This window comes from Protopterus annectens, chromosome 9.part0, assembly GCF_019279795.1.
Source record: "Protopterus annectens isolate FY-2018-M chromosome 9.part0, PAN1.0, whole genome shotgun sequence".
Lineage (NCBI taxonomy): Eukaryota > Metazoa > Chordata > Ceratodontiformes > Protopteridae > Protopterus > Protopterus annectens.
This window is the reverse complement of record NC_056743.1, coordinates 1936146667-1936156937: the sequence shown is the minus strand read 5'-3', so window position 1 is coordinate 1936156937 and position 10271 is coordinate 1936146667. Positions and strand designations below refer to the sequence as shown.

The following is a 10271-nucleotide window of genomic DNA, read 5'->3' as shown; positions in this document are numbered from 1 at the left end:
GTAAGCATGCATGTGTGTGTGTGTGTGTGTGTGTGTGTGTGTGTGTGTGCGTGTGAGTGTGTAAGCATGCGTTTGTGTGTGTGCGTGTGAGTGTGTGCATGTGTGTGTGTGTGTGTGTGTGTGTGTGTGTGTGTGTGAAGGTAGCTCTTCACCATTTAATTTTCAGACTACTGCATTAGTGCTTTTACAGAACTTTTCTGGGATTTTTTTTTTTTTTTTTTGACATTCCATCAACAGAAAATTGTATTATGGACTGAATTTCAACTCTCCTACTTAACAAATCTTAAACTCTTGTTGCAGTTAACCAGCCGGAGTAGATCTCTGGGATCTGGACCTTCCACCTCTTACCATGACTGTTACATACACAGCCCGTGTAGCGAATGCTCGCTTCTGCACTTTCTCTAAGCTACTGCTGCTGTGGAGGGGAAGCATCTACAAGTTGGTGTACAAGGAGTTCTTTGTTTTCTTCTTCTCATACATGGCTCTCAGCATCTCATACAGGTGAGTTTTGCTGTAATCTGGTCTTAAGAATCCTTTGCAGGTAATGCAGGTTGCTTGCAGATAAAATGCTACCTGTTATCACTTGCTCCAAATACAGATTTGGTTGGCTGTTTATTTAAAACCTGATATGAATTGTGAGTATTGGTGGTACTAATGTTCTGGGAACATACTTTGTCTCATTTGTACCTTTCTACTGGGTAACTGACCTACACATTTATAAAGTGTCCTGAGGAAGTTTAAGGGGTTGTATCTTTAACAGTAAACCAGTGAAAACCAGTTCATAGACAGCAGTGAGTAAAACTTATCTAATGATGTCAAGAACCACAAACAAAGTTTTGTTCTTTTCCAGAGGGTTGTTCTCTCATACTACCAAATGGAGGAAGAGGTTGCATCATCTTCTTCCCCTGTCATTTATACTAACCCTGTGGTTACCACAACACTAACTCTGGGGTCGCAGTAAGTTGGGGAAGGGTACTGTTCATAGGTTCATAGGTAAGTTCTAGGCTATTGGCCCAAGGTCCTAAGTAAGCCTAGCCAACAAGGTTCCCTGGCTTACGCCACCCAAGAAAGTTAATTTGCTGTGCCCCTGTCGAACAGAGCCACAGAAGTGATCCCCGGGGTGTATTTCCTATTTACCATCCACTCATCAAGATTTTTCTTGGAGTGCTAATGAGAAACTTTGCTTGACATAGATGGGTAGCTTGTTCCAGATAGCTTGTTCCAGAGTATAGGAAGTCTCTGGGACAGGAATCTATCCCTCCAGCATGTCCTGTTTATTGTGGTGACAAGGTTTAGGTCTCTAGAGCGTGCTGCTCAGAGGGATTGGGATTTCTTAAGGTGTAGCATGTCCAGCAGCTCTGGGTTTAACATTGCTTTATGTTAGGTAGAGATCTCCTTGGAGTAGGCAATATGCTACAGAGTAAAGCTGGAGTTCTTTGAGATGGTCAATGTAGGGCATCTGTTTGAGACCAATAATCCTCTTTGTGAGGTACTTCTGTGGCCTTTCCAGCTGCTGCAGATGTCTTGTGAGGTACATTCCAAAAGGGGCGTTGTACTCTATAATGGGTCTAATGAGTGTCAAGTAGAGGGGAACAATGACTTCTTTTTTCCTGGATGAGAACCCTTTTGTGATGAGGTGTGCCACATAGAAGTATTTCCTGACTACTGTGTTAATGTAATTATCAAAGGAGAGACTACTGTCCACCTGGGTCCTAAGGTCTCTTATCACACATTCGGCATTAAGTAGACTGACATTTCTGAGGTAGTTCGTGGGTTGACAATGGACTTTTTGGCAAGAAGTTAACTTCTATTTATTTATTTTTACTTAAAGTTTTCTATTTTTGACTTGGTATGTTTAGCCATCACATTATGCAGTTTTTGATGTGCTGCCTTCAAAGAATATTTCATTTAATTCCAGCAGGCTGAAGAGTGAGGGAGGGAGAGAATGGTTAGTGGTGTGACTGTTTACGTATGTGTGTGTAATAAGTAGGCATGTGGTTATATGGTGAAACTTCCATCCCTTCTTGTTCCATTCACTGCACAGTACTCAAAGCCTTTATGCTAATTCACAAACAAACAGTAGTTCTGCAGGGGTCATGCCCTTCCCTGAAGTCCTACATCTTCAGTAACTCCAACATCACATAGTAGTGGCAGAGAATTTCCTGGTCCCATGGCATAGAGGGATGAAGACCTGGCTTTGCCCATGTTTGATCCACTGTCATGAACAATGTAGGGAACCAGGAAGGGAGAAGATGGGAATGGGCAACTGACACTGGTATGCCCATTTGGGGGGACACTGATGCCACCTACAGGAGTGCAGGTCTATCATCTGCAGCAAGAAGGCTGACATACACACATTATAGTTGCTTCATTTCTTGGCCAGGAGATTTTCCATGTGGGGTAGCTCACATGTGCCTCCTGGTAAAAGTGATGATGTAACATGCAAGCCACTAGAGTGTGGAGACTAAGGCCGTATATTTAAAAAAAAAGACATCCTTCCATAGGATGATGGCATGAGTCTCATCACCCGACTCTCCCCTCCCAGGAGAATGAATAGGACACAGAGTTCTCACTCCTGGGAGAAATGAATGGGACCATATCTCTCAACTCTACAGATTTTTGCTTCACATTTTTGATCTGTTTTTAAAAAAAATTGTAGTTTTCTGGCAAATTAGTGGCAAATTATTAAAGTTAGAAAATAATGGCAGAGATTTGAGTTTCAGACTTTATACCCTTCTGAAAATTCATGCTAATGCAAAACCTGTTGTTCTATCAACTTTCTAAGTTTTTAAGAGCAATATGTAAAATTTGTCCCTATTTCTGGGCCTTTGTCCCACTTTTATTTATGCCTTTTTCCAGATTTCTTGCTCTAAGGTTGAGAGGTATGAATGGGACCTCTGAGTGATCGAGCGGAATGCTTGTTGATCGTTGGAGGGTCAGTCTCCAAAAAGAAATAGCGGAGAAATAAGAAACTTATCAATAAACAAAATAAAAAGTACCACCAACACAGATAAAGCCAGATACTAAGAAAGACACTGAAAAAAATAAAACGTAGTATTACCGGCAACACGAACCTCGGTTAAAATATGATATTTATTGAAACAGTCTTACACTTGCAATATTATATTTTAACCAAGCTTTGTGGTGCCAGTAATATTACAAAATAAGCAACTTCCCACTTTTCTTCATTGATGTGATCTTGCTGTACTGCATACACCAGGTGGTTGATGTTTTGCTGTCGACCAACTGGTATTCAACCAGAAGGTGATTTTATTCGGAACACCGGTCTGCTAATGATTGGTAGTGGATTTTTACGTACCAGGGTTACCAGCCCTGACACACAACCTTCAACTAAGGCATGCCCCATTCACGTATGCCTCCACACAGAAGACGCTCTAGTTGAGAATCGAACTGGACAACATCTTGCTATGAGGCGACAACGCTACCGCAGCACCACCACCGCAGATATATACATTCTTTCTTTTAATCAAATTTCATTTGACTGAATGGCAACTCACAGTTTGTGCTGTGCTTTAGCACAAGATCACCAAATAGTGGGGTAAGGATGTTTGTCCCTTTCCCCACTGCTGTGCAATCTTAGAGATGGTATATTTAACTAGCAGATATAGTCTTCCAAGTGAGAGGGTTCAAGGGGATTTGATCCCCTGCAAAAATTATTTAGATTTTTTGTTGTATTGTTCTCAACCATATGTGTAGTCTATGTTATTTTAGAATGTTTTTACTTTTATTTCTTTATGACTGCAACAATAAGTAATATACTCATATACATAGAAAAAAGTTTATAACGGTGAGCAAACCAAGACTCCAAAAAACAAACAAGTGTAGAAGCGGAGTTGGTTCCGAGTTGACTGATCTTTTCTTCTATGCCTGAGTGGGACATTGTATCATAACCTTTGGCCAGGTCAAGGTATGCGGTGTCCACTGTTTTGCCTTCATCCATTGTTTTGGTAATCTTTTCAATAATTCCCCCCATGTTGAGTAAGCATGACCTGTCCTTGATGAATCCAAACTGAGATGGGTTCAGTATTTAGATGCTCCCTATCTCCTGACTGATTAGTTCCATGATAAATCTTTCCATGGGTTTGCATATGAGGCTGGTCAGACTTATGGGTCTGTAATTGCCTGGGTCTGTGGAAGTCCTCCCTTATGCAGGAGGAGTGATTGTAACTGTTCTTCATTCATTTGGTGCAAAACCTGTATGGAGGCTGAGGTTGAACAGTGTTGATAGGGGATGTGGCTAAATCATGCTTCATGCCAGGACCCATCTGTGATGCCCGTACCCTGGCCCAGCAATCAAGGAGCCTCAATCCTCACCACTAACACCAGAGAGGGTGTCTCATATAAGAGGAAAGGATAACAAATACACACAGTAACGTACAATTTCCCTTAAGAGCACACAGAGATCACAGTCAGTCTGGGGCTGGTCGCTCCCTTGCTCTCCAGGTCCCCAGTAAGACTCCCCACTGGCACAGCTGTAGGGTCCAGATCTCAGCCTAGCTGTCAAGCTAACCTTCAGTACCCTCCCTGTCCAACCAGTGCTTCGTGTCCCTGCCCAAGAAGCTGACACACTTTGAGATAAGTATTTATACAACTTTACAGACACTCCTGGGAAAGGCTGACACAGATTCTCCATCTGTGTCCCTTTACCCAGACTATATAGTAGTAATCACGTGCCACCACCAGCTAATAATTATCAGCTACCCAAAGGCCCTTAAAAGGGTTCCAATTATTACTGTGCAATATTATTATCCAATAGTAGTTCAGCATAAGCAATCTTAAGGCTTTGGAAGGGCTTACTACAGGATCGCTTATAAGCATGCAATGTACTCTAGAGCTTAATTATCCTTACATAAACCAGCCACAGTTGAAAAGGGTTCAAAATTTTTAATAATAAATAATTAAAACAAAAGACAATACTACTACAATACAATGCTACTCAAGAGATCACAGATCACACAGAAACTTAAAATAATTCTGTAATACAGTTCTGACATAACAGAAAAACACTTAGTGTAATCTTTATAGTCCTAGCTATTTCTACAAGAAAACATACTTCTAAAGTAACTTACTTAAGACACAGGCAGAGTGCTGATGAGATGGATATCAAGACAAAAATGCTTAACAATCTCTGGTGCTCACTGTTTAAATTGAAACTCCAGTTCTGATAAATATTACGTCATCTTTTTCACCCTTCCTGGAGTTCCCAGGCTAAACATTAACTGCATTTACATTCTTTTACACTTACATTCCACATGTAAATTCTGGTCATTAACTTTAGTCTTAAAACAACAGGCAGGATGTTTACTCCAGACTCATCGACTCCAAATTCTAACTTCAAAGGAATAGACATAAAGAAATTTTAATTTCAAAGAACATTTGAAATGCTTGACTTAGTTTTCCTTACAGCAGATGGCAATGTTGCTACAGTCTTGAAGTTCACAATTTACAGTGTTTTCTTTCATTTAAAAAACAAGCCTGTATTTTACATTTATATTTACAAATGCCAGAATTATGTGTCAAATTATATCTGGCTAGGCTGGCAGCCTTCATCACTTCTCTACTAGTCTTCACACCATCAATACAGTATTTTTAGCATTGGATAGCACTTTTAGGACTTAATCTTATGTGATAGCTGAATGCGAGCCAGTTTCAGGTATGTCTTGAGAGACAGGTGCAGGAGAGAGAACAACATTTACTCTTGCCTCTGTGGCAAGTTGTGGGTGAAAAGGTCTATGAACCAGCCCATTGTGTTAAATCAAAAAAAATAATCTTGGTTCATTCATGGAAGTTCTATCCAGTGTGTTTAATAGCATCACCTTCATTTACAACTATTAAACTGCAAATCTTTGGCTCTCAGTCAAGAGAGGACAAGAGAGGTTGTTCTGAAGTTTGGCTTTATAACTTCTAGATAGATTTGTGACTTGGTGATGATCATCCCAGCAATGCAGCATGGGATGCTATCCCAGTTAGAGGTAAAGTGGCCCCTATTCACAGATAGCAAGTAGCGCAAGAGACTACATCTAGAGTGCTATGGAAAAGCTGTACACGTTTTGAAGATGGTAGACAGGGGACTGGAAACTCACTTAGCTAATGTTTACATCAAATGTTACCTAAGTCACTTAACACTAGTTGGTGTTATGGTGTTTTATTTAAAAGGGAGGGTGGATTGGAAACAGAATCAAAAGCCTTGGTTATGTCAACATATGTGGCTCTTGTAGCAGAACCTTTCTCCATGTTAGTACAGATTTTGTTGTTGGTAAAAGGTAGGCTAGCTATTTGGTGCTATGGTCATACAAATCTGTTCAGGAAGTAATAAAGGTAGTCACACACTGAGAAGAGTATAAAGGTGTATGACAGCATTTTTCTAAAAGCTTGGACCAGGTAGGAAATAGGGTAATAGGATGTAAGTCTGACAATACCTGTGCCAGGTGTTTGGAATGGGTAACTTTTATCTTGGAATCCTTTTTCATCTCTGCATTTCAGCTGTCAAACTTCCCACAAATGGATGCCCATTCATTCTGTAGCAGTGGGCAATCCCAATATCCACTGGGGTTAGAGCTATCTGGGGGCCATCAAGTTGGGTAAAATTCCACTAGTAATTACACTGTGTGGATGCCATGAAAGAAGATATTTTGAAAAAGCAAATAATTATCTAGAAAAAGCTCTAGATGAGAAGCACCTTGTAGCTGTTCAGCAAAAAGTGGTTCAAGTTTCAGCTTGTATAGAAGATGGCTTCCAGTAATTTAAAGCAAAGCTAAATGAATCTACTTAAATATTTTAAAAGAGGTATGACGCTGGACTAATATATAAAGTCAAATGGCAAAAAGCTGGAAAAATAGAAGCGTTAAGTACCTATTTAGATGAGCTGATAAAACTAAAGAAATCAAAGGATGAAATAAAGGAAAGAATGTCTGAACATGAAGCTTCTCAAAAATAGTAGTCATTGGACAGAGCATGCAGGATAGAGAAAGTGGAAGGAATTAAATCCATTAATTTTATGAAATAACGGATAAACAACTGGATTGGTGTTCCACAGCAGAATTTGTTAATTGAGAGGGAATATTGTGTCTCTGCTCCAAATCTAATTATGAGAAACAGCAGAGATCTAAATTAGTAAAGATACAATCATACTAGCAGAAAAAGCAGCTCCTGACAAATCTGTGGCAGAAGAAAAAAAAGTATTAAAACTGGGGACACCAGACTGTTTGCAGAAAATAATTATTCACGCTACACGTGGCAGAAAAGAAGCATGTTTATCCCATAAAACAGGATATGTACAGAGGCAGGTATGAGATTCAAGTTGCTATAGCCAGTTGTCTTCAGAATATTTTTTCACTAGAAGACCAAAGACATTTTTGGAAGAAGAACAAAACAAATACATGTGGCCTCACTGACCGCTTTCTTCTCCAAAACAAACTAATTGAAATTGTTATCAGTCCAGATGCCAGTCCCTGGTTTAAAGACTTCCTCACCAATAGACACTTTAGAGTTAAAATTGGATCCTCACAATCAGAATCTGCACCTGTTACCAAAGGTGTACCACAAGGATCCATTCTTGCCCCCCCTTCTCCATATTCATTAACAAACTTCCTTGTTACCTCCCCCATGTCCCACTTATCCGTTCTGCTGAAAACATAGTGATTTACAGATCAGGTCAGTCTCATACTAATATTTAATGCCAGCTGCAGTCAGACTTACATGAGCTCTAGCAACGGCTCATAAACCATAAACTACTTCTCAACCTCACCAAGACCCAAACTTTGCTTTTTGTAACTCCACAGAAAATTCACCAAGCATGTGTCTCTTTAACTATCTTTGACTTCATAACCATTCTGTGGAAACAGCCTCCCCCTTCAAATACCGAGGATTATGGCTGGATCTGTCACTAAAGTTCCATTTCCACACAGACAGACAGAGCTAAAATAAATTCCCCCCTCTTCTGTGCCAAAAATATCTCCCTTTTTTATCCCAATCAGCCAGAGCAGCCATTAACAAAGGAGTTCTTCTTTCTCAACTTGAATATGGGCTTCCAATTTTTGCTTCTGCCTCCAAGAAAACCCTTACCAGACTCCAGACTATCTCTAACAGTATCTACTGATTCATTATAAACTTGCCTCTCTTTGAGCATCACTGTATCGCCCCAGAAAAAGGCCATATGGATCCCTTAAAACAATGATCTAACCTACTTTTAGGATCACAGCTCTACAAACTGCTCCATCTCTACAAATATACTCCCCTTGCAGCTAAACTTCATGAAAAAAATCTCCACAGAAAACCTGAGACAGTACTCAGAAGCCACACACACTCTTATTACTCCTAGAGTACTCAAAAGCCACATAACTCTTATTACTCCTAGAATCAAAGTCTGCAGTACTGCACATACTTTTTCCCTTTCTCCTCTCAGGCACATGGTCTTTGGCAAGCTCTCCCTATCGACAGAAAGGAAATCAAAATTTATTCCAGATTTAGAATGCATCTCAAAAAACACTTCTTTATTCAAGCCAAGTATTCCTGCTTTTTCCTCTCTCATGATTTACTGAAGATTGACCCACTTTAAAAGGTAATGTATGTATTATACATTACACTCCGCTGCATTCTACATTGCACAGTGTTTGTTCATGAGAATGCACATATACAGTTTTTGTGTGATTAATCTGAACTACTCTGTTATTGGTTACATTTCTGCATTTTTGTTTTGTATTTTGCCAGGGATGAGCCTAAAATTAATCACTATTGATCACTGCATCACCCCAGTAAACAAATATAAATAAATAACAGGCCAAGGAGGACAAATGGTTAAAAAGCAAACTGAAGAGGCTCTGCTGATCAGTCTTCAGGGTGTAACAAAGCCTACAGAGAGACTTTTCCAAGGAAATCTTTTCCATCTTTGCAAAGGAAAATGCTTAAGCAACAGTAAAATCCCAGGAGCTTTCTAGAAGCATCAGTAGTATTTTGCACAGAGAGACCAATGTTGGGAGATAGAAGTGATCAAGGCAAAGACCAACAAGTGAAATTAGTAAATACATTACAGAACTGTAAAGCATCAATCCCATTTGATAGAGTTTAGACATGTCAACTGTGGTTCTACAAGTAGTGACTGAAAGACTGACTGTGTTGATTTGGTGGAAGAACTGTAATACATAAGTACCCCCACTTTATCATTAATATTTAGGACACTGAAAGGACTGAAACTGTAAAGATCTTGCTTGTGTCATGATGTAAATTGCATGTTGTGTTGTAAAGCAGTCTTGTATAGTATATAGTCAAAGATATTTTAAATGTGAGGTGGGAGTTTTATTAGTAACTGCTGTATGTGCTATTAAAGTAAGACAGCACTTTTTATACTTACACTGTGACAAGATAACAAAGGATGGAAAGAAGCACATTAAAGTTAATATAATGTAATCTTGGGTTGCTGGGGAATATAAACAAGTGTATTGATCATATTGTAAGCAGAATTAAAAGACAACTTACCCTATTTGCACAGATTAATAACCTTAATGTAACCTGTGGAGAATTTGTTTAAGCAAATAGGCTTGAAAAACAAGAAAAGTATGAAAGACATGAAAAGAATGGTAGTTCTTTTTTTGCACTTGCAAAGTTACTGGCTATTTTCCCCATTACCTCCTACCTTCATTTGAGACAAAGAACCTGGAGATACAAGGAATTAATTGTGAGAAGTCAGAACAGTGTGTTATGGGTGAAACCTACAGCGGTTCTTTTTTTCTTTTCAAAATTACTGTGTTTATTTTCCATTACCGCCTGCTTTTGGTTGGAAACAAGAAGTCTACTGGTGCAAGCACTTAATTATGAGAGGTCTGAGCATTGTTTTCTCAGTGAAATCTAGAAGAATCAGTGCAATTAAAATTTAATGGGATATTGACAAGCAATTCAGTGAAAATAAATGAAGTTAGAAATAGTGGAAGTGAATAATTATACAAGTAGTTGCCTCCACAACATGTTTAGCACTTTTAATGCATTCAGTATAACAATGCATAATTTAGTTTATTCATTTAAGGGTAGCCAATGCACTTTTTCTTAAGGCTACAAGCTTGTTTACTAAAAGTATGCAACTTGTTTTTCACATATGGGAATGGAATAGAGAAAAGATAAGAACATCAATCTGCATGAAGATGGAACAGGCTGTACATGTGCTTTGTTATGATTAACCTTAAGTTTAGAATAGGTAATGCCTGTGGGTGCAGTCATTGATTTAGGACAATTTCCCCTATTTGTTGGGGTAAACTACC

At 39.1% G+C, this 10271-nt stretch overlaps 1 protein-coding gene across 1 annotated transcript in view; it reads left to right on the top strand.

Annotated features, from left to right (window-relative positions):
- Nucleotides 1-349: 349 nt before the first annotated feature.
- The window catches only part of LOC122810835 (bestrophin-2-like), a 310332-nt gene continuing 300410 nt past the window's right edge, over nucleotides 350-10271 (top strand). The window contains exon 1 of the mRNA XM_044082389.1: nucleotides 350-501. Within this exon, the coding sequence (XP_043938324.1) occupies nucleotides 350-501 (152 nt within the window). The remainder of the gene's footprint in view (nucleotides 502-10271) is intronic.